Source organism: Pholis gunnellus, assembly GCF_910591455.1.
Source record: "Pholis gunnellus genome assembly, chromosome: 3".
NCBI classification, from domain to species: Eukaryota; Metazoa; Chordata; class Actinopteri; order Perciformes; family Pholidae; genus Pholis; species Pholis gunnellus.
Genome location: NC_136529.1, coordinates 6164819 through 6190820, shown reverse-complemented (window position 1 = coordinate 6190820; position 26002 = coordinate 6164819). Strand labels below are relative to the sequence as shown.

Genomic DNA, 26002 nt, shown 5'->3' with positions numbered 1-26002 from the left:
TGAGATGACCAGAAGATGTAGCCATTACTGAGAGACTCAGTGGCTCAGTGAATGAAGGGAGGATTTAATAAGAGGATAATGAGCACGAGACGGAGAAATACAGAGTAAGATGAAAATTAATAATAAGTCATGAGTGACAGAGATAGTGGCTTTCTAATGACGCTGAACTCCAACGTTTCTGAAGCACGTGTTAAATGGAACATCCCCAGAGAGAAACACTGGGCCTGTTAATGGAAGTGGGAGCACAGAGCACTGGAACAACCAGGACACTTTTAGTAGCAGTGAGAGCAGGCAACTACAAACGTGGCCAGACAGTCTGGGAAAGAGGTTTGGAGAAATTGACTCCACCTTTAATAAACAGTGCCGACGTCTACCCTGCACAATACACTCTGACAATGTATTTTCAGTTCTCGGAGGGATAAAGTAATTGCAAAGCAAGAAGCAGGAGGGTTTGCAGAGTATTAGCAACACGCCTAAATTCTACTTTGTGAGCTATTTTTTGACTTCACATATGAGCAGGCGGACGCTACAGATACAGCACGGTGTGAAGCTCTTCTGGTCTCACTGCAACCACATTAACACAGCCGCTCCTCTGAGAGGCACAGGGAAATTAGTGTGTGCAGTCTGCATATCCACACTCGTGTTTGCTTGCCCCTGTTTGCATAAGCATACATATCTGCATGTGTGTGCAGTTTGGTTGGTGTGTGTGTCGGCTCCTCAGTGCTGACTCACTTCACAGTAATCTCAGAGGGTATTATCACTCAGGGTGGCTAAAGACGTACATCAGGACGTGATTGCTGCTTGTCGTCAGTGTAGTCTCGATACCAATCCGTCATTATACTCTATTATTCCTGATGATTTATATTGAACACTTTGCCAAGCGAGCGGAGCACCCAAATACTTATTTCGCTTCGCCCCCGGCAGAGAGAGAAGTGTCTCATCTCAAGGCCACAGGGGATGGTGCCAAGGTCACTTAATCACCATTTACTTCCCCTAAGCGTGAGTGGAAGCAATCTACAAGGAGCAGGCAGACAGCTGGGCCATACTAGGCACGTAGTCGATGACACCTGAGGGTGCATCAGGGTGTTAAATAGACATTAGTGCTCTTCCTAGCAAAACGCCTCCCAAGGTAACGCCTCCCTAAAGTAGCACTTTCCCCTTAAAGCGGGTTGTTATTCGGCCCGCCCACTAATTTGTACATTTGTGACATACTTTAAAACCTGTTCATGGGAGTGTTTCATGCGGAAGACTTAAAAAAAAAGAGAAAGAAAAGAAGATGGAGACAATATTCTTAGTTTCAGTCTCAATGAAGTACGAAAATGGTTTCGACCTGATTTACGTTAATTGGGCACTTCATGGCTGAAGTGCATGCGTCTACATGCAAGTCACATTTCTTCATATTGAACAAAAGTATTTCTCCTGTTTCTCTTACAAGACTTGGCTTCATATGGTGTGTCAAAAGCACTTTTCAGCTATGGAATGTATAATATTGCTGTCTTTATCTATCTATAGCATCATTTTCCGGGCCTTCAAACGCATGTCTCTGTTGGATGAATGTTTGGTAATGCTCTATTCCAATATCACAGAGCCCTTCTGGATAGAGCTGCAATGCTTGCCTGATATTTTGCATCTGGTATGCATCAGTGATAATGGTGGAAGATAATGACATCAAGAAGGAAGTGATGTCAGTTCTTCTACGAGCTGCATCAATGATGGATTTTATAACTTGTTTTGTAGTTGAAGCCTTAATTAATTATCATTGTGAGTGCAAGGGATGCTCCTCCCTGTTTTTCACTCGACTTTCTCTTCACTATTATGTTTCATTAGATAGAATAAAGAACTCTGATGCCGTATTTATACAAATCATATCTGAATGTGTAACGCTGTGGGCTCCAACCTTTACATTAATGTGAAGTCTTTCAAATCAGACTGAATTCATGTGTCATTGACAATAGGACTTTTATGGAAAAGTGACTCTGGGACTTATTCACACAGGACACAAACACATCAAATTGCCGTCACAATTTCTGTCGAAAAAAGCCATTTAGCTAGAGTAGAACTAAGAATTAAGACTCCCTACATTGATAGAGCTTTCTGATGAGGCTCAGAAAGTCACATCCCAGATTTTCTCAGAGTGTCCACAGTAAATAGATCCCGAGGAGCAAGACACACATATATAATAGAGCATGTGTGCAATCCAGCTTCGACATCATCACCAATAAAAAAACTACTTCCAGCTTCCAATGAACAGGTTATCTCGGTTTGGCCATTGAACAAAGTGCTTTCCTAACACTGTCATCAACAAAGGTCCTTTGATTTCATCATGGGCCTTTGATGCCGCTGTTGGCCGTTAGTGTTTAAGTGAAAGCAGTACAAGACATGCCATCGACATAATAGTGACTAAATCCCTTGCCAGAGAATAGTTATCCTCACTAAGTGCAGCCTTAAAAAGAATGTTGTTGAGCCAATTAGGAATACAATCTCTTATTAATCACACACTTAGCTGCATTAATGATTTATACATAAAAGTGGTCACATAAATCTCTGAAGAATTTTTCAAAGATACTGTAGATACATTAAAAGGAATTTTGTAGAATCATGTAGTTTTCTGTGACATTTAAGTGTGTGATTGTGTAAGTGTTCGAGATAATTCTTAAGGACCCAAGTTGTGCAGTCACAAAAAAAAAAAAATCTTTCATATTCATCGTCTTCTACATAATTAATCAAACTTAAATGTGATTTCAGTTTAACTGCTAGTGTAGTAGCCACTCAGGAACAGGGCCAGTGCATGTTTCTGAATTTAGCGTACATACCAAAGACTATGAGGCGAGTGTGCGTATCTGTGGACCCCAGAGGATTCTGGGCCGTGCAGCGATACATGGAGCCGTTGAGCTCGGCTGGCACTCTCTCCAGAATCAGCTCCTTCCCATCTCGCTCGGTGCTGCCATCAAGCAGGCGGCCCCCCACTCGCGTCCAGGTGAAGAGAGGCTCGGGGAACACCTCATTCTATCAACACCCAGCACCCACATGGGATGGAGAGAGACAAAGGAGGAGAAAGGAAAGAAGAGAGAAGGGTTGTGCAGAGAAAGTCTGAGTGTCAGCCAAGAGATTAACAGCAAAGGATACATGAATAATACAAGCACCAATTCCCCCTAATGCAATGGCAAGTTAACAACATGCATTAATGATCAACACTTCACTTTACAACAGTTTTTTTTTCTCCTCACATTGTTGAGCCCTCCAGAGAACAACCCCCCCATTTAAAATGATAACTCTTCAAAAAGCAGTATTTCATTCATATTAGTGGGTTGATATTTTCATGGATAATAAGAGGACACAGGAAGTGGGTGAATCTCTTGTACTATTCTTACAATATGTTATATGGCTGACTGTGGCTAAGTGGAGAGCAAGGTCGTCCTTCAATCAGAGGATCGGTGGTTTGAGCCCCTATTGATGTGTGACACACACACTTCTACAATACAAAAAGTGCACCATAATCCTACACTGACCAAGTGTGGAACACTATTTTTGGTCATTAGATAAATAAGAAAAACAAAAAATGTATATGCAAGTGCTTCATAATGAAATTGCCAAGAGAAAATGCTCTGAAAATCTTTGATGGTGATGTGAAGGCCATATTACAAATGAGTATTAATGTCCTAAATAGAAATATACATTTTGGGACTGAAACATTTTGAATGTCAAGTAATAGTCTGATGTTAAATGTGTTTTGAGTGATTCATTTAAATGAAAAGAAATGACCATACTACTGCCCATTTTATTTCTAACTTTATCCTGACCCTTTTAGATTTTACAATACTTTTTATTTCCCTCTCTTATGGGTAGCCCTTTATTTGAATACAGTGTGAATCTTAAACTAGTAAATTACTTCCGAACAAATTATTTAAAAAAATGGTTCCTTGTAGCCAGTTTAATATACCCAGTTAAGTCTGAAACCCTGCCTTGGGCTGAAAGTCGTTCACACTATGCAGAGTGTGAAAAAAACAATGTGACCTATGGAGAATGTGAAGAATAAAATGCAAGTTTAGTCTTTTGAAATACCGGCTCTGGTCTGCAGGGGCAGTGCTGAATATAAACTCACACACCTGCAAGTCCCCTCTCGGACAAAATGTAAATCAATTCACCAGAGGAGTTTAGACATGATTTTAAAAGGACTCAAAGCACCGCCAATAGTGGACCTCCAAAATGCTCCCTGTTGGCTCGCTGGGCCACTGTTGGTGAATGTGTAATGACAAAAGGTCCACTGTTGGATAGGTATATAGGAGTATTCCCCCCCCCCCCCCCCCCCACATACACACAAGTGCATGCACACAAACAGTATACAGATACACGCAACATTTCTTCTCTTCCATTCATCTAATACACTCTTGAAGTAAAAAAAGAGGCATTCAGTGCAGAGAGGGGTTTCCAGCACTCCTTACACTAAAGGAAATAGCACCTCACTGAGATATCAGAAGTACTTGACATATGGCAAGACAAAAGGACGGATCAAATTCCTGATTAAATTCCTAATTTAAGAGATTTGACGACCTCAGCGATGTTTTGAGAAATTAACAATATGACCCCATATTTTGTGACAAACATAGTGAATGAAGTAGGAGTAGAATCCTTCAAGTGCTATAACTGCTATCACTGTATAGTGAATCAAAGCAAACCCAACAAATCCAGCATATGCAACTTTATCTAAACTCTGTTCATATCAGTTAAGAGTGCATGAAGAAAAAGTATGAATATCACTGTAGTTTGCCCTTCCTTTGTCGTTTTTACACCACAAGCACAACCGCTGACTATCAGATGTCAACATCGCTCTCCGTTGACTCATAAAGTGCCCATTTTGGAATCCTAGTAGTGTCCGTCAATTTGTTCACGTCATTTGCACCCAAGTTCAAATAATACCATCTCACATGCTCAAACAAACAAAACACTTAAGAGTTCAGATAAACCGCTCTTATCATACTTGTTGTAAAAGTGCCCTTGACGGCTTGTAGTGACCTACTGAAGTAGTTGTGAATTGTCTAACCTTTCAAAAGAAAAGCTAATAAAACAGTTCTCAAAGGCCTCTGCGTGAATCATAACCGAGGGTTAAATGAGTTAGTAGATTGAGTCGGGCTCTAAGGAAAAGGTCACATTAAGAAAAAAACAAGCAAACACGAAAAGGGTTTAAGTAAAACCTTGCTGTCGCATAACTTTGAGTCCAAATAAAAAAGGTCTGTGCACTGTGCTGCTTAAACCCTCAATGTCCGATTTAATCTCGCACATAAAGCAATATCAGGAAGGCAGTTAAAGTAAAAACCAGGCTGTAGGATGATCATCCATAATATATTTCTAAAACAATAAACCAGAGGGGAAACTGGCATCTTATTTTATCAGAAAAGCAGGAGGCAAAATTATCAGTCTTGACACACAATCTTATCTACTTGTGAAACCCTAAAGCTGATAGTTCCAGTGAAGGATAAGGGAAATTTGCTTTCTGATCAGTCTGCATGCACTGATGCCTATGCTGCTGAAGGGCCCGACTGGCTGTATGCCATAGTCAAGCCTGTTTGTAATAACCAATCACAACACTGTTCAAAGAAAAAAACTTAAAAAGAATTCAGAGGTCATTGGGCAGACACATGTACAAATCTGTGCATTCAATAGCTTGGCGCACTAAACCAAAAACAATTCCGAACATTCATTTTACATGGAAATGTCTCTGAAGAGTGAAATAAAATCAAACAACACATCTGGCTTATGATTCCTAGAGATTCCTGAAGCAGTGATCAAGAAGTAACAAAGGCGATTTGTGCTTTGGACCATTAGCAGGTCCTATATCAGGATTAGAACTATCCCTAGCCTGCCTTCAATGTGTCATTCCCATCAAAGAGATCAGAACCATCCACAGGCCTTTCACACTGGGGACACGGTCTATTTTGGCAGGGGATGACAGTGGCACAAAACAATCTCTTTGCTGGAACCGTGAGCTCTTTCTTTGGGATTATGAAGCAAGAAGTCTGAAAGCAGCAACAATTACACTGACTAGCACAGCATGGCTGCCTGCTGGCTAAGACTGATAGACATGGACATCAGATAGACTTCAGTCATTCATACACAAAAAAGATTTTCGTTATCTAAGGCTTTAATGAACACAAATACAAAACAGCCTTAAACAAATGTAATATTTTGTATTCTGTACACTCAAACCCAAATGTTAAAATGTGAGTCCAACTTTTGACAAAATGCATATTTGAAAAGAGAGGAGGGAAATATGTCAATGCCCAACAGATCTGTCACTCCAGAAGAACAAACACATATACACAAGTTTCAACATCCATTTTCTTAAAACCCCATGCACTTACCCCAGGCGATCCTACCTGGAATCCTTGCACAGTGATGCGCACCGTGTCCCCTACCTTAGCTCTAGTAGGGGACATGAAGAGTTTAGGGCCCTTAGGAGCAGCTGAAAAGAGAAAAAGAGACGAAGAAGAAGGTCATTGTACTGAGCATGGAGAGCAAATCCTGCCGGACACCTGTTTTGTCACAGTGGGAGGGAGACAAATACAATTTCCTGTCAATTAAGGTCACGGGGCGGGAGGCGAGGGACCTGCAGGTTTTTCATCCAAAGGACTGTGCTGGATTTATTCCCCTTGGAGAGAAAAAGAACTAAATTGGGTAGATACTCATTACTAGAGGAGAATGGGAGTGCACCGGGTGGAGTGTGGAGGCAGTGAGATAAGGGACACTCAGGGAGCTAATTCCCTTGTCTTGGTGTGAACAGTAGCCCCCAGATGGCTTTCATTTGGACCATCTAAAACAATGGGGCGCAAGCAGCAGAGGGAGCAGGCATATTCTAATATTCTGAGGTTGTGAGGGGCCGGTGATTGTCCTGTGTATGTAGTGTCGAGATAAAATGAGTGATTTGCATGGTGTTGTAAAAAGGTACGTTATTTCATTACAGCTAAACTGCACAGATAACTGCCCACATAAGCAGGTTCTGCACGATTTGGGATGATTAACAATCCCGCTAAAGCTAACGGCTCCCAACGCAGTGCAGTTCCATATGTTAGACAAAAGAAATGAGCAGCACATGAAATGAGACTCAAGCTAAGGCCATCCTATCAATAACCCCTGTACAAGTCCACCCCAGGACTTCTTTAATTAATTTGATTTGAACTCTCGGTATAAATCACACTTGGTGCTTGTTTCCTTTGATGAGGGAAACTAAAGGATAAATAAATAAACAGACAAATGACCTCAGTATTTGGCTATTAATCTGGCAACAAAGTGTCCACTGTGGTTAATGAAGCACAGCCTTTTGGCAGCCATTGACTACAAGCCTGCTTCATACTAATGGATTAGGAGTTGCACTGTCATATCTGAAATAGGATTGAGCATGTGGCATTGTCCATGCAGTGTTTATCACGATCCCTTTATCAAACAAATGGAAAGAGCAGATATTCAAATTTTGGAAAGATTGTAGCACTTCTAGACAACTTGTTCTCCTGCGTAAACTGGTCAATTTGTCCAGAAAGTCAGTGCATAGAAGTCCAAGCCGGTGCAAAGTCTGAGAAGAAATCAATGGAATTAGTAGCTTTATTTTGAAGATTAAAAGGAAAAACATTCACGCATTTATGTTTACTGGCAACCCAACCGCCGACATCATGAGAGCCGTTTGACATGGCTAAGTGTTCCATCTCATGCTGAAGATGGATGGCATTTCACAGGCTAGTGTTGGCATGGCGGTGTGAAGCACTATCTTTTCACTGCCCACACACTGACGGAAGGGTATTTTTAAATACTGGTGTCATGGCGTCACATAGAGCTTGCAAGGCATATGGTCGGGGAAGATGATGGTTGATTTCTGGGATTTGCTCCAATGGTGACAGTTGGCATCCTACGTCACCACCTTTTGATTAGGGCAGCATGCAGCGTGATGGATATAACACAGCCGCTCTCTGAGGGCCAGGGCTTCGCACGGGAAATGAGCCGGGGCCCCACGACACCGCCAGCTAAGCAATCAACTTCTTCAGTTCGCAAAAAGGAACTGTTATCACTTCAGGACGGTTCAGAGAATAAACATACCATCCAGAAAAACAACTGCGCACGATCCATCAGGTGTACTTTACCAAGCTAAGACATCAACAGGTCTGCCCAGCTGCACAACAGACCTAAACAGTAGAAAAAGAGAAGCTGGAGAGGCATGCAGCCGAATTTAAAAGGCCTGACTGACTGCTGGATCGCTCTATCGGGGCAAATCCGGCACTGTGTAATGTCTTTCACAGATAGACTAGGTGACCCAAAGCAAGGAGATAAGACAAACTGATGAATGTGGAACGGAGCTTCAGGTGAACATGGACACAAACAACATACTAGGAACAGATAATAACAATGCACATGCGGGCAAACAGACAAAGACACAGACACACATTTATATACAAATATCCACACACACACACATCACACAGACATCTTCCTGAAACTGAGCATCTGCTTTTTGATTATCACGGTCTGGCAAAGCAGTGACTGGGAGATGTGAGGAAGCCTGGATCCCTTCCCGCTGCTGTACAGTGCATGAAATGAGAAAAAATGAATTCCACTACTTGTCTAATGATATTGAATAATAAACACCTTAGCTCATCTAAATCCAAAGCCGAGGATTGCTTTCAAATATTAAGATGCACTGTGTTCCTGAATACAATCCAGTCTTGTGATTTCATAGAGGTGTAGCACTTTTTCTTCTAACCCCCATGGCCCGGCGCGAGGTTCAGGTCCATTTGTATGATGAGCACGGAGCCATTCGTGAATATTCATGAAGTAAAATACAACATTGGTTGATTTGCAGACTGTCACTTCGTCTCATGTGGCAATATTAAATCTCTGAAAGATTTATTACTTATGGGCACTGCAAATACCTCCTTTTCATTTCCTGACCAAACACACCTGAGAGAACTAAGAGTGCAATTATCCAACTATGGCTTGATTTAAAAAAAAAAAAGGAATAAGGCATGTGATGGGAATCTTTCGCGAGCTGTTTTACAGTTACATTCAATTAGAGTTAAACAATGCTCAAAAACTCTAAAAACAACAAGATATGAGCCAAATAAAAATTCCATTGTGCATAACCTCTGACCTAAATTACAACCACATCACCTTTTTATGCACTATTCCATTCCAAAATGGATCAAGCCCAAAGCAGGTCTGCGAACGCTCTGAATTTCAAGTGTGCTCTAATTAGAATCAACAAACATACATTTTCTGTTCTCTTTTCTGTACGTGTTACTTTCATCTCTGTAAAAGAACAAAGGTAATGATAAATGAATGCCTTCAAACACAGCAGAGACAACTGCTTGTCAAAATATTAGCGTGTTTGACATTTAGCAAGAGTTTCACAGGACCCATTCCCCTCAGGGTGTGTCATCTGTTTTATCACCAACATGTGAAAAAGGCAAAGAGCTGTTAGAATCCTTCCTGCAATACTTTGTCTGGAGCAGACAGCTCATGTCATTATACCTTCAACTGATGCAGCTGTCTCCATCTTGCATGTGATGTACTATTTCAATCTACTTGGGACACGACGGCGACAGTTATTACTTTTTAAATGACAATTTTCTGGTATGAGATATTCCCATTGGGAAAAAGTGATACAGATTTTTTCGACAATGTACCCTCTCCTGAGCTTAGATATAAATAAGTGGTTTAAAGGATAAGGCAGGCAATATTTTATATTAGACTTAAGATCCATACATTTTATGAAAAGACCAAAACCAACAATATATTATATCATGCTAGCAAGTAGTGTGTAAAACTAGTAAAACACAACAGGTCACACTGTTGCAATGGGTAAAATGGTCTCACTAGTACTAATGTGTATTATTATCATGCAGCTGAAAATACTCGCAAATACACTATCTTCTTCTGAAAAATACCCAATCTTTCTTCAAAATAAATATGTGTGAAGCATTTTTTTACATTTATGTCTCAGCAGGAACCAAAGGGTTTGAGGCTAAGTGTCATTGACAGAGTAGGGTTTTGATCTTTTCATGGGGTTTGTTGACTATAAGAAACAGAAATATAGCATAATGCTAGCCTAGTTCTTTGAGCTGTTCTGCTCTAGATTTCCATCTTAAAAAGTAAACTTCTCTCGTCAGTCTGAACTGAAAACTAATTCAAAAGGTACAACAGAAAGGAGTGTCCCTTCCTCACTAATTGAGACCCTGTAGATTCACCCTATTTACCCAGATATGTCTATAGATTCTGGCAGAAAAACGTCTTGGCAAACGAAAAGGGAAGAACTGAAAATTATCCCAAATCTTTTTTTTTTCTCAAGCAGCAATATGTGAGTGCACTATGAACAGAAAGCTGGACTAATGGATAGTTCAACCTGCTGCAACAAGATTATCTGCCATGATCCAAATTCAGATTCAAGGAGTCCTCAGTGACTGTTTGCATGCAGACTAATACTCCACTATTATTCAGAATATGACAATATTCCAAATTTGATTAAGGTCAGGTTTTGCAATTTAGGCATTTGGGATATGCTGATATTATTCAGGTTTTTATTAGCATTCTTTAGACATGTATACAGCGTATTCGGAATGCGTTAAATAAGGTTTTTTCCTTGCAGAGATGCATGCAAAAAGGAAAGCTCACATTTCAGGTCGGAAGGAGAAGTACTTTTAAACATTATGAAAGTCTTGGATATCAACAGGTTTTTTGATATGAGCAAATATTGCTGGTCCTTACAGAACCAGAGTGGTTGAAGGAATGAAAGAGGGACTCTGTGTTTGCGCGGTCGAGCAGTCCGCCACCGGTTACGTTAATCGGAAAATGCACAGCTGCATGTAAACAAGAATATTAGTGAAACATTTGATTTCATTATCCATGTAAACAGCTCAGTAGGATTGTCTTCTTTAAAATAAGGGCAAAAATGGAATGTTTCATGAGAATGCATTTTTTTTTGTCTTTCCAAAACATCATGAGTGTGTTTTACTGTGTAGTATTGACTTAAATCAATCAAATGCACTGATTGTGTTTTGGACCATTTCTGTCAAGTCTTCCTTTATAATAATGGATCCCAGTTAAGGCAAGAAAAGATGTGGCAAGCCTTGTTTACGGTCGATTTTAAACCCCTGCTTTTCATTTCTAAAACCTATTAAAGACTTTCCACTTCGAGATGATAATGGCAGTTACTATATGTCAGCTCAGAGTGACCACAGCTGCTCACCAGCATAGCAAGAGGGATACTTTTAATTAGATGAAAGGTGGTGATGTGAGATAAAATACTGACAGCGACGCACAGTGCGGCTATCAAATATGTGCCAGCCACAGTCTCCTCATTCAGATTCTCTTTCTGCCTTCAACCAGCGCTAGCATCTAATGGAAGATAATGTTTCTGTTTATCATCATGTCAGGATTGTGTGGCTTGTCTCCAGGAGGACCATGCCAACGTATTGCCTTTGAAGTGTTAATTGGATGCACTGGAAGCCATCTTTGTTTTTAAGATTACAAAAAAATGAGTGTGTATGTGTTACTCTTGGATCACACACTATCAAAACATAATGCTCAATTTTACCTTAAAGTATGACTCCTGTTTTCAGAATTCAGTGCCTGCATGGCTGCGTCTTTTGCTTTGATAGTTTGCAGATGAACCAAAAAATAATCCCTCTGCTGTAGTGTTTCTCTCCCTGAAATAAAGTGATGAAACTATAACAAATATTATGCACTGCAGAGCTTACGGGAGGTGCTCATTGAAGAAGGACAGCTTCTCTGAGATTTCTTTCCAAATTATAGAACATTGGTCAGTGTGTCGAAATTCTCATTGACTTCTTTAATTCAGGCTGACTTTTTCAATAATGGCACTGAGTTAACTCAATCTAGCAACAGACAGCTCGATGAATTGCCCTGTCAGTCACTTGGAGTTTTGCATTCGCAGCTAAACTCTCAATCTGCTCAGCTGTAACACAATTAAGTGGCGCGGAATGAAAATCAGTGTTGTTCTGAGAACATTTGCTAGGGACACATAAAGGGTCCAAGTGCAGCAAGGGGATCCAAGGAGACAGTGGGAGATTAAAAGGGAGAAGTAATGAGAAAAGTGTGTGTGTGTGTGTGTGTTTTGAGTGGAGTAATAGAGGACAGATGCATAAAGGTGGTAGGGGAATTAGAATAGCATGCAAAGACAAGTTAGCTACTCTGCATCCTACCCACCTAGGGTGATCTCTGTTTGCATGGGCATGGACAGGGCTGGGTGCTTGACTTCGCAGCTGAACAGGGCGTCATTATCCAGCTGAGGGTTGAGGGTCCAGGTGAGTCGGGCCTGCACCACAACGGAGCCGTCACTCTGGGGGATGTTAGTGTGGCTGAAGTAGTAGAGAGGGTCTGTGCTGTGCACCCAGCGGGGGAACTCCCGGCTCACCACCGTCTCTGGGATGACCTCTGTCGCAGGGCTGGGCTCATAGGACTGCTGGCCTTGGGTGTGGACACGCTGTGGGCTCTCTGTGTACAGACGGGGCACCCGCCCTTCGGGGTCCAGAAGGGAGAGGGAACGCTGCAGTTTGGTGTCATCGAGGTCCCTGCTGATTAGCGGCCTGGCTCCTCTCACGCCCGCTGAGCCGCCACCCTGCTCACCGGAGGATTGAGTGTAGGAGATCACCTCTATCAGCTCGCCATCACGCTTGAAGTACACCTAAGGCAGAGCAAGGAGTATTGAATTAGAGTGAAAAGTAGACAGAGAGGAGAAACAAAAAGGAACACTATATGGAGAGACCATTAATCTCTAGCAGAAAAAAAGGGTGAGCAAACAGTTTCCTGTTTGCACATCCAGCAGACAAAGAGAAACATTAGCATTCATTTGAAGTCTGGTTTCTGGCCACCTGGTCAACATTAGCCCAATATTCACGCTTCTTTTAGCTCTGTTTTAGTCTCTATCGACTCCTGAGGAAAAAATCTGGCATTTTTAGAAGATAAATGCTCTGCTATGTTCACCAGCTAGTTGCTAACTTTGTCTGTCTGCCTTTTGGTGCTCAAAAGGTATTTTTTTACTTTTCCTGGTAAATACCAAAACTAGAATTACTGCCTCGCAGTTGTATGCCTCCGTCAACCAATTATGTTGCAGATTACATCCATGTTTGTCCAAAATGGCATCACTTTATCATTTTATCCCATTAGACATTCGTGTAGAATTATCAGCATATGAGTTCTTGAGTAATAGCCAAAAACGTGTCTTGTGAGGTCATGGTGACCTTTGACCACCAAGATCTAATAAATTCAACCTTGAGTCAAAATTAGTTCAAGGTGTTCCCAATATGTCATGACAATGGGACGGACGCGAAGTGTCAGTGACCTTGACTTTTGCCCTCCAAAATCGAATCAGTTGATCCTTGAGTCCAGGTGGATTTTTGTGGCAAATTTGAAGAAATGTGCTTAATATATTTCTGAGATATTGCGGTCAAGAAAATGGGTCAAACATGAGGTCACATTGACCTTTAACCACTAAAATCCAATCAGTTCCTTTTTAAGTACAGGTGGACATTAATGTCCAATTAGAAGAAATTTCAAAATTTCAGTCGGACGGAGGGACGGACAACCCCAAAACATAACGCCTCCAACAATGGCTGTAGTTGACGTGGATGCATAACAATCATAAAACATGCTCCGTGATCTGCACAGTGGGATGAGTTTTGTCTCTAGGGACATCTTTCACACTACACATGTTGTCCCATTCAGATTTAAAAGTGCTGATTAGTGCAGCCTTAAAGAATTGATTTTAGAATTGGTTCATGTGCTGGGTTAGGCCTGTAGCAGCATGTGTTTGTGCTGTGTTTTCTCACCATGTCATTTACATCTCTGGGCGCCTAATCTCCTGACAGAGAATTCATACTCCCATTTCAGCACATACCCTCCAAATATTTGCATTGAAATAAGGTTATATAGTGACTGCCTGACGTGTTGCTGTTTTGTAAACAGTTTTTTTTTTTGTTCTTTTGAGGACCTTTGGTCATTTGAATTCAATTTGCCAAAGATCAAAGAGTTGTGCACACTGCATTTCACTGCATTGTGTGAGGTTTTTGTGAAGAGATGGTTGAAGCATGCTTTAATATGGTGCCACCTCTAGGGCCGATGCCTCGAGTGGGCAAACAGCAATGAGTATCAACAAGTCAGGATAAGACCAAGCTCCTGAGGAATAACTCCATATTATATTCTCACATTAACAAAAAAGGATAGAATCTGTAATCCTTGGACTGCAATACAAGCTTTATTATACATGGCCCTTTCTATGAAAAATGCCTTTAGAGTGGAAAGAAATGTTTTTTTCCTTGTCAAGTTCAATTCCAATCAACAATATGCTGTACCTAAGGACACGTATACAGTATTTTCAATTGCACTGTATTATTATTATTACATTATTATTTACAAATGTAGGGTTTTATTTTAGATGATTACGGCCTGGTTGACAATGCGTAAGTCTTTTAGGTTTCACTCAATGTAACCTTTATTTTAGCAACTGTGTTTGAAAAAACTGATGAATGGGGACTGTGTGCCCCCGCTTGTTGCCGAGGTTATGTTTGCAAAGACAGATGCCACATCATTATATTACAAGCTGTGTTGTGCTGCTGGGTGGTATCATAATATTTATAGCCAACTCTAAAAAAACTTTCTAATGCCTGCCATCCGAGCAGGCTGGTACACATCCACAATGGGCTAAGTGACCTTGCTCAAAGGCACTCTGCAGTACTGCTTGTCACCAGTACCATGGATTAAAAAACAAAACAAAGCAAAAAAAGGAATAAACTACTCGTCTTGCAACAACCTGCTGCTCCTGCCAATGAGCCATGAATTGCTCTATGGCCCCATCTACCTGCACTATATTTCCAATACAACGGTAGGGTTCAAACAAGCTTTTCTTCTAAACTTTAAGTTAGTCAGTTCATTTTGCACTGTGACTGTCGGGGCTGAAGCACAGCAGTTTTAATTAGTTATTTCATTAGAGGAAAAACAACATTTGAGTACTTGACATGGATGTTTTTCTTTTTCCATCTGAAGTCTGATAATAAATGGTCCTTGTTGGAGAAAATCAGAGATCTTAAATCAGTGCAATCTATTGTTAAAGATGACTAATGACTACACCTACAAGTACAACCTTAGTTTCTTAATCAGAGCACACGTGCGATGTCTTCTTATGAGGACACAAAAAAGAAAACCTCCTCGAAAGGGTAAGTGTTTCTAAGGTTCAAAAGACAAGTTATTACCCTCCGCTCCACATACATGTTCATTTCTAAGTAGCTAAGGTGCACAACTTTACTACTTAAAAGGTGCAGGTTGTATTCTTATATGCTTCCACCTCTCTAGAAACGTGCCTATTGGTAAGAAAAGAGCCAGGGCTTAAAATCCAATAGAGCAATGGGAAGTGGATACATCAACCTCAGATCCACAGTGACCCCATTGCGTCTGCTGCTAACTCCTACATCTACTCGACAACTCACAAAGAGACGATGCCTTTTCACTGTGTATTAAAACAGCTCATTAATTATCACAGCAGGTGGAGGGAGAGCAACGAGGATTAGAACGCTCCATGCACCTGTTCTGTTGCTTTTGTTGGACAAAATGGTGTGGGTACACAATAAAACCTGGTTGGCTGTGGATTGGTATAATAGGGAATTAATTATGTAAGCCCAGAGAACTGATTTGTTTCTATAAACATTGAAAGAAGTTAATTCATTTAAATAAAAGGAATGTGGTACATCTTCATAGTGCAAAGAGCCCCGTGTTGCATGCTCTGAAGAAGTACCTTTGTTGAGGGGTTACCTCCAGCAAAATATCAAGCATCAGTTTACCTACTCATCTCACCATGAATAAATATCTTTCTTTGTCACCTGTCTGCTTGGGGTATAAGAAAGGGAATCAATTAATGTTTCATCAGTGCCGTGAATGAATGGGATAACAGATATGTAGCTGCAGGGAGAGAAGTGCTATTTCTGTCAGTTTCTTGCACTTCTGCTCCTTTGTCATCTCACCTTATATTACTAGGAAGAAGATCACATATGGAAATACAGACACAGACTTGAATAGACATATAAAGAAGTTAGAGAGGTTGAGTGAATATTTGTAATGTTGTTCGGTGAATATCCTGTTAAGAGTCTTCCAGTCTGCATTCATTTTGATTTATGACCACTCTACCACTTTGTCAAGACAAAGTAACATAATATACACATAGTACCACATCAACAGTTTACACCCAAAGCACAAAGAAAACCATGAGCCACATGCAAAACAAATAATTTGTGTTTATTAAGCAACAATTTAAATATGACATGGGCAATGTAGACAAAATACACGATTGTTGAACAAAATCTCCCTTTACTTATTTAAATGTCATTGTCAAAGCCACCCATGAGCTGGTTTCAGATGGTCGGACACGTTTTCAAGGTGGAAATCTGTAAATAAAACAAGTATTAGAAAAAATTATTACTTTTGAACCAGTTTTGAACGTCTTTTCACCATTGACCATAGTCGTTTTGTAAATGTCTTTTCAACGGAAAGATGCTCTCTGGGATATTAAAAAATGAAATAATTCTTTATATTGTTTGTATATGTATGCCAAACAACAATGTTTTGACCATCTTCTTATTTGTACGTCACTTTGTTTTACTCACTTCCTCCCCATTTAAACTGAGTACAGCCCCACTCGCTTTCTGTCGTGTATTTTAATGTGAAATGGCCTAAAACTCAATTTTATAACATTGGGCTACAGCGACAGTCCATAAAGACAGTCTCCAACATTAACTTAAACACATGTTTATATTTACTGTTGGTCTATGCTACAGTACGCTACAAGCTAACATGCAAACGCTACAAGCTAGCAGCCTCGCCAGCATCTTGAGCAGCATACAATTATACTAATGGTGCTAATTTTGCTATGCATTATTGTGATAAAGTAGTTCAAGTACTTACAAAGCATGTCGTTAGCGTGAAGCCTTACTTTTATTCCGTCAGCTCGTTTACTTCGCGCCGCAAATCTGGTGCCAAATTTCCAGACCAGTGCATCTTTTAAAGTTGTAGAAGCGGTCTGAGCCAAAGTTCCTGTGCATTAAACACACACTTGTATTTTACATGAATGTACAGACAGAATACACACTGCTCTCATTAGGATGTCCTGGGAGCATCTTGTTGGCAGCATACAGTTTATAGTTCCATATTTATGATGTTTTGTATGAAACATTAAATGCATCCAAATCACGTCTTCATGTAGACCACATTTAACCGACTGCTGTAATCTGACTTTGGAGAAATACGTTCACATTAACCAAAATTGTCTCTCTTATAACCTACAACTGAACAAACCATCAACATTTTGAAACAAATTGGTGTTTTGTGACACGTTGATGTTGTAACCGCATTTTAGCCGATTGAAAAGACGCCGTGAATAGGTCTTAGACATTCAGACTGAATATCAACCAGTTTTCAACTAAAAGTCAGCGTTGAAATCCCAGTTGGTGCTCACCGGGATCAGTTCAATATGAGCACTTTTACTGTGCTATTATATACGGTATATCAGGCTCAAAAATACCAACTTGTGAGAAGGCATTAAAAAAATGCCGAACATATAATGAATGCGGCTCGGCAAGGCCAGGGTTTGACATCTTGCTGTTCAAATGTGTTTTGAAATTAAACAGAACAGCTTAGAGCAGCTGGATGAGACAGAAGAGAGAGACGTGTGACAAAGGTCCCTCGTCCTTGGCCGAACTATATGCAATTTGCCCAAACAAATTGAGTCACCACGACCCTGTATCTTTGTAAATATTAACGTGAATCAATCTACAATTCATCTTTAAATCTGAGCACAATTAAGGAGACATCTGTCACCACTGTAAACTTGGTCGGTGTTCCTTGAAGCTACCGACTAATTTGCTAAAATCTCATTTCCCACATTTTGCTTGTTTGACAGGCAGAGATAACAGAGAATGTGTCACTTCTTTTAGACCGTTCAAATGGGAGAGCAAACACTGATTAATTTCCACAAGTTATTACAAAGCTGCCAAAATAAGACCGAGGATGTCTCTCACTGTGATACACAACTCCAACAAATGGTAGCATTTCACAAAGTAACATGGGCACATTTGTTGAGTACTGTTGAGTTAGGAGAGTTACCTTTCATTCGATCATTCGGCGTCTGTTGTTGAAAACATGTTTATGTTCTACAATAAAGTAAATATGTTGTCACACAACATTTTAAGATGTTTTGCAATACAGTTGAATCTTAAAATTTCCAAAACATGTCCTCTCAGGAAAATCATAAAATGTACTGTAGTGCAAAATGGCCACATTGTCTTCAATAAACACATTTGCTTGTCAGGTAATACATTTTACTGCTGTATGACTTGGAAAGAAGTGCCTGCTCTCATGTAAAAGTGCATTTCTTTTGTGTTTTTGGCATTGCTGTTGTATTGTTCTCTTAAAGGCCGTCTCACTGCACGGAATAAAGAGATTATCAATCATGCCCCTGTTATAAATCCCCAAATACTTCATAGTCCAATATGTGAAGACAATGAAATCAGACACAAACCACTTACTTCATTCTGGAATGAATTAGCACAGAGAAAAAGCAAGATGTAATTCTAAGCAGTAGCCCATATTCAATGCCACGGCAGTAGTGCAATTAAGCTGGGATGGCATGAGAAGGGTTTTGCGTTTTTCCTGTGAATAGGCAGTGATGAAAGCACCTGCACTCTGCACACTGCCAAGCCTACCCCATCTCATCAACATCTCAATTCTGAATCCTATTGAAAATGTAACAATCATACGTTGGTCCATACACCTTTTATGTTGCTGCGATTAATCACAGCGTTGTCAAAAGGACAAGACAGTTATTTGTGCGGTGACATAATGATTCAATGAGAGTACAGAGGCAAGAGAACGGGTAAGAGAAAGAGGAGAGAGAAGGATCCTGGCCATGACTTAATCAGCTTTCCTTCTTGTTATTAACTGTCATTATCCTCTTCTTTTCAATCAGTGCTTGCTTGTGCTCTGAGGATGTTCTAGCGAGTGGCACTGGGAAGCTATTATCGATATGTCACCAGCTCGCTTCAGTGACATCAGATGGCGACAGATCTTGAAACATAATAGCAGACACTTTTACCACATGCAGTCCATTATATTCAGCTGTTTCAAATTGGCAATAGGGGAATTTGGCATGTTGGGTGTTTCAATTTGAAGAACCAATAAAAAGCACAATGGGCCAGAAGAAGGTAAAGTAGAAGCCTTCTAAAACTGCATTTATTATTAGTGACATGCAGCAGTAGCAGTGTTAGAGAAACTTAAACACTTTCAAATGTAAGCCCGAATTTCAGTCATCCTTTTTCTACACTCATACATTAAGACAGAGAGCTCATATACAATATATATATATATATATATATATATATATATATATATCTGGAAGAGAAAGAGGGTATCATAAAACATGTAAATTGCCCTTTTAAGTGAGGTAAGCTTTCGATTGTTCTGCATGTTATTCCATTAGGCAAGTGCACAAAGAGATAAACTGGATTTTCCAAGCTCAGTAAAAACAACCAGCACCTGCAACATAATCCAGTCATTTGAACGTGTTCGATAGAGGCCCACATTAAAAGACAACAAAGAAGCAATGTAAAGGGGTAAACAAATCTGAACAGTAAGGGCCTCATGAATAAATAAAACCTAGTGTTTATCACATCTCATGTTCCTTTACATCGGCCATGTCTGGGCCAAAAACTTGCACTTGAACACACATCAAAGACTACAGACAACAGCCAACTACCATTTATGCTCTGCGCCTGCGAGAGAGGAAAAAGAACCCCAAACCAGTAGGTGGCAGCAGTCTGTATTTGTCATTCAATATGGGAAACTGGAAGATCTAGGACTGCCAATATACAAGCCGTTGTTATGATACATACATGAAACAAAGCAGTGTTTGCCAACCATTTTCACACCACTCTCACTCACCACTTTGCCTCATTCCAGATGGCCATGTCATTGTGAACATATTTGTCTATTTGAATGATTAGATGAGAGGAAGATAAAAACCAAAATTGGCCGATGGCTGACCTCTACAGAGAGAGAGGGCCACCCAACCTCGACATACAACTCACAATGATGAGTATTATAATTATCTCCAGTAATAAATCCTAGTGTAGAATGATAAACAGCATCCTAGGGGGTCGGAGTCGCAGCTGAAGCATTGGATGTATAAAATGTCTCCATAATCCAGGACTGATTAGAAAGTTGCCTCAAGAAGCATCTTTTTTACAAATAGGGAATATAGTTTTTCTTTATGATGGGCACTATTAAATTCACCAAAACAGAGCTGATGTTTTTTTAGGTTAAAAGAGAGTGTTGCATTCAAAGATGTTAAAAGCTTTTGAGGTTCTCATTTCCCTCCCCATGCACACGCACAAACACACACACACACACACACACACACACACACACACACACACACACACACACACACACACACACACACACACACACACACACACACACACACACACACACACACACACACATCCCCGTCCTTCTGCATTTGTGAGGACCCTCCCCTCAACCTGAACTCAGCCTTCAACAAAATGCCTAACTCCAACCCTTAGCGTAGCGTTTGAAGAAGTGAGGATGTCAATGACAATGTCCTCACTTTCCAAAAATGTCCTCACTCTGTTGGGTAAAAACTTGTTTGGGTCCTCACTATGTAGCAAGAACATGAATACATATACACAGAATTTTGATGTTGCTCATTATTTATTTTTTGAATCTGTTAATTTATCAGTATCTATTCATGAAAAATCAAAGTACGACAGGTAAAAATAAATATAAATATCATTATGTGAAAATCTGAAGATAAAAATAACATTTGCTGCACAAACACTATGTAGCTTCACCGCTTGTTTTCTCTTAATTACTTGAAGGGATTCTTGCTGATCTGCAGTATAATCAGCTGCTTTTGTTCTCCCTACCCATTTTTCTTCTCACCTTCTATTAACAGCAGCCATTTTGTGTAGTAGTGCTTGCAACAAGAGGACCCTGTTTGGCTGAATCCTTGCAGCAGGAAATAGAACATGAGAAACCAGCAAGAGTAAGCAATATTTTGAAAAAAATAAAAAATCCAACTGAAAAAACCTGGGCAGTGTTGTGAACTCTTGTAGCAAGCAGCACTTAGTTGGTTAATCTGGCAAACAAGTCACTAAGTCTGCAACACCAACAGCCCTTCTTTTCAGACCTTGCTGAGGTTCAGCTCATTGTTTACCTGTCCGGTCACAACTTCAATACGTTAACAGCGGCCGCAGCACTGTAAGCCTGCACTATCTGCTCAGCACCAAGTGTCAGACCGACACAGTTAGCCAGATATATTTTCCCCATGAGTTCAGGAGTTGGCAGAGACCAGAAACAGAGCTAAAAGAGAGTAAATATGAGAGTACTAATTATAGGGTTGACACAAAAATGACCCAAAATGATTTGTATTTTCTGGATGTGTAAAAAGCAACTGATGCTAAAAAGTTCAAATAACCCCTTTTCACTTCCAACTCGTCAAATACTGATGCTTGGTCAGTGCCCCTCTGCGTTTGATATCAACACACAGAGGCAACCTTTAGAGCCTGTATGCTACTCACCGGGCTCTCAACGAACTCTAATTTAAAACCATCAAGTCATTATTAGAAGGTCAGAGCAACTGACGTAGTATAAAGAGCAAGAAAGTCCGCAAAGACTAGACTCAAGACTATGAGAATGTGCTGGTTCGACTTCAAAAGGTGATATGCCAATGATCTGTTTGTAATTTGTTTTTGCTGCCTTCAAATGGCCACAAAGGCTATTGCAGTTATTGCAGGTTATACAAAATTATCCATGACGTTCACTCAGTGTCCCTTGTAAATCTCATGATAAAGAATGATGAATAATGACTTGAGATATGTCAAATATGCAAGCTGAAGGGCTGAAAATACAGTAAGTACAGAATTTGTTGATCCCAAATCCATGGACACATGCCGCATGAAGGACAATCTTTATATTCAGTGCATTAAGGAATTCATTCATTGTCATCTCTCGAAAACTAGAGTAAAACATACTTTGCTATATCTGGAAACAAAGATACTTTAAAATAAGAAATAATACAGATTAGTCATATTTAGCTGGCTCAGTAAATAAGGCCAATTTATTTTGTAAGTTGTGAGCCACTATTAAGACCAGGCTTGCAATGATATGACATTGAAAATAGGGCTGACAACAGCTCATTTTGTAACAAGCCGCGGGGCAGCAGCACCGACAAAGACTAAATAAGTTTCATCAAAACGCAAAGGGAGCCATTTGAAGTTGCAGTCACACAACTGGGACAAAGCAGCAACATCCAAGCAAATACTTACAAACCTTATAATGAGGTTTTGTTATGCTGCATGACCGTGGACAACAGTGGACACATTCAAACTGTCACAGTTTGAATGTGATATTTGTGCTTGTTCCTAAAACATAATCGGGATCATGTCAATTGCAATAAGTTATAATGATTAACAATAACTCCATAACGTTTTTACGTTGTAATTGCCCTTTTTGCAACTCATTATTAACTTTGACGGGAGCTTTGATTAAGCTAACCCGCTATGATATAACAGTTAACATTTAGATAACCAAGCATATTAAATATACCAAACACAAATATGAAAGCAAGCTCTACTTCTCAAAGGACTCCATAAAATTCCATAAATTAATATTTATTTTTATATTGCTACTAGACCACAGTATGAGATCTAAAACGAGATTAAAGAGGAGAAAAGTTTGCAGGGCTGGGGAGCCTAGTGAGACTGTACTTCTAAAATCTATCCATGAAACCTGTCAGAGTTTGTTTGCTGCGTTTTGATTTAGACAAACGGTACAAAGCAACTTTGACGGGCCGTGATCAACTCCCCACGGAGACAAAGTAACTTCTCAAGTTGAAAGTGTTATATTTCTCAATTTCCTTGGATCATGCAGACTTCTCTTAATATCTTGCATCGTTCCAGTGCAAACACTTTGTCTGTTTGCCTAAAGCCGGGGTGTCAAACTCATTTTCACTCTGGGCCACATCAGCATCACGGTCGCCCTCAAAGGGCCGGTTGTAAATGTAAGACTGTGTAAATGTAACTACTCCTAACATATTGGTAAATAACTGTCTCCGCATTTGATTATTGTTTATTCAAGTGTAAAAATATTGTACATGCAGTTATATAAATGTAAAAATATATTTAAGCACATTTCTGTTATTATAACTTAAATCCTTTTAATTTAGGGTCAAGAAACCCACATTACTCGATCAAACGTTTAAAGAAAATAGCAAAGACAAATATCAAACACAAGTTATTACAATAACTTTCTTCAATGCTTAAAATCCTTTCAAGGGTGCGTTTGCACAATCCCACGTGAAGTATTTCATGTGTTGTAAAGCCACGTTTAAAGTCGTCTTCAATGTACTCACAATCCATTTCCATGTCAGATGTAGGGTAACCTATGAAGAGCTGCTTCTATGACTGTGTGTTTAAGTATCTCATAACTTCGACTTTCTATCTCATAATTATGACTTTCTATCTCATAACTTTGACTTACTTTTTTTTTTTTTTTTTGCTGGTGGATTCGCGGGCCACATAAAATGACGTGGCGTGGCCGTATTTGGCCCGCGGGCCTTGAGTTTGAGACCCCTGGCCTAAAGGATATAATATGATAGGGCAAATTAGTGACCTTGAAACTAGTTTCCATCCAGGCTCCAATAGTTTTCTGGCTCATACAATGTTTAAATTATAAGTAAACCACTTCCATGCTGTGAGAGCACTAGGAACGTCAGACTCACGGTGCTAACGCAGGTGTTTTCACTTATTGGCCAATCAAACCTCTTCTCGGGACTGTGTGGGTGTGTACAAACTGTGCTTGACTATAATCTGAGTCTCCTGATGGTTTTGTTTCATCTATCAGAGGGGAACAACTCGTACCTTCATGATGTTTAACAAAAAAGAACAACACAAATGAAGTTTGGTGACTTTAGCAAACTTATCTCTACCCGACTTCAAACAGAATAACCGAGAACACATGCGGTGTGTTTGTGTTTCTCTGGTACAATAGAATTGTTTCAAAAAAGCCACTTTGAAGATAAAAAAGAGCCAATCTGAAGATGTAGGAGACATGTCTTGTTGTTTTTAGAATGATATTGGATTCAGTGTTTCCTTTTAGATTACTGTCCAGGAGCTCCAATGAATGCATTTTGTTTTAAAATGGTTTTGTCTGGCTGCTGAACTGACTTCTTTAGTGTGATGAAGGTTCGCTATGTGAGTTTCTTATGTGTCTGACACAAGATTTGTCAAATAATACTTTTTTAAATTCATGGTTGAACTTTAAGTGATATTGCACCAAACATAAAAAACTAGCCTAAAATTAAGAAAGATTAAATCCAAATCTTTTTTAAAATGTCTGTTTAGTTTTGAATATAAACGTTTAATTGTGATGCAACAAAACTCCAAATTTGATCCCGTATTAACATTAAACTTACACTTGAGATGGTTGACTTTTAAAATGGCCGCTTTTTTTAGATAGATTGAGCAAAATAATGAAGTTCCTCAAAGAAAGTTAAGGGCAGACTGCCGAATATTGATTAAACTCCATTTAGTTTTGTTTTAAACCATTTTTAAATCACACAACAGAGCTGAACTCTTATTGAACTCATCTCAAATTAAATTCAGCCTTGATACAAGTATTTTTCATGTACTTCTAAACTCGAACTTCCCCTCATCTGTATTGTGTGCACTCTCGGAAGAATGAGAACAAATGTTGATTCATGAGATGATAGAATTATGGTTTGGTTTATGAAACGGATTGCTCTTTTAGATTGTATTGATACTTAGAATTGAGTAATACGACTGCTGGATTGAATGCCATGAACTGTCTTTGCAGCACGAGGCTTCTTTGCATTCTGAGTCAACAGCAAAACCTTTCAATACATCTCACACAAAAGATTTTTTTTCTGCAATGTGCAAATATGGTGGTGAATGGAGCGGCCAAAGAGTCTTTTATTTTTTGGTTTTTATCTGAAGTCAGTGACTTGGATCATTTGCTTGCTGAGTTGACAAAGGTAGCTTTCAGCAATGTGACATGGCCACTGACACAGTGGCAGTCTGGGCTTACTGACCAGCTGAAACCTTTCAGGATCTCTTTTCCTCCATTAAGCGTTGGAAAGGGGATCCGGCAATGCTGAGCTTTAATGGCTTATTAAGGCTCCCTGTGAAATCACAATGGGGGAGAACTTCACTCATCACACCATCAGCCAGGAAGTACCTGAGAGACGGAAATCATATTCACCTTGTATTCACCTCTCACTGGGCTCATAATTGCAGGAGATGGGTATGTTCAGGGTCTGGAGTCCATTACCATATACCCATGGACGATGATTAATGACCCAGTGGGAACAAACAGTCAGCGCCGGCTCTCAAACTCCGTCCGTTAGCTCATATGCCACCAAACACAGGAGCATACTGAGTGCTTTTTTTGCAAGACCTTGTTTTGCACTTGAAAAAGTTGACAGAAAAAGTGTAAGCGTAATTTGGAAATGTGTGTTGGCTTATGTTTGCGCACATTGATGTGTTGCTGCATGTACTGTACATGTAAGAGGGTGTATAGTGGCAGTTCTGTGTGCAATCATTACTATCATGTCACTGGGATTAGATTCATTACCCTACATGTGACCATCAATAACACTAATGTGTCTGTTTCCTGAATCTGATACCTTTATTTAATGACTACATTGCATGACTGAATTAACGCTGGTAATCAATCACCGGTCAATCTGTAATGAATGTAACAGCAGTACTGGGGACAGCAGGATCACTATATGTGTGTTTATGCAGCCAGGTCTTTCCAAATGGCGTACGAATGTCAAAACAATTCATTTAGCTCGCAGTAGCAACGCCATTCTTGTTTTTTGCGTGCCATTTTACACCATGTAGTCTGTACTGCCTGCAATGTA

General features: G+C 39.9%; 1 protein-coding gene across 2 annotated transcripts in view; it reads right to left on the bottom strand.

The window, feature by feature from the left end:
• Window positions 1–26002, bottom strand: part of igsf21a (immunoglobin superfamily, member 21a) — a gene marked incomplete at both ends in the record, with an annotated part of 169431 nt that overhangs the window by 4871 nt on the left and 138558 nt on the right. The window contains 3 exons of one of the 2 annotated variants that reach the window (XM_079157019.1): window positions 2814–3006; window positions 6360–6460; window positions 12205–12682. In XM_079157019.1, the coding sequence (XP_079013145.1) occupies window positions 2814–3006; window positions 6360–6460; window positions 12205–12682 (772 nt within the window). The remainder of the gene's footprint in view (window positions 1–2813; window positions 3007–6359; window positions 6461–12204; window positions 12683–26002) is intronic. The other variant, XM_079157018.1, reaches the window with a different exon arrangement.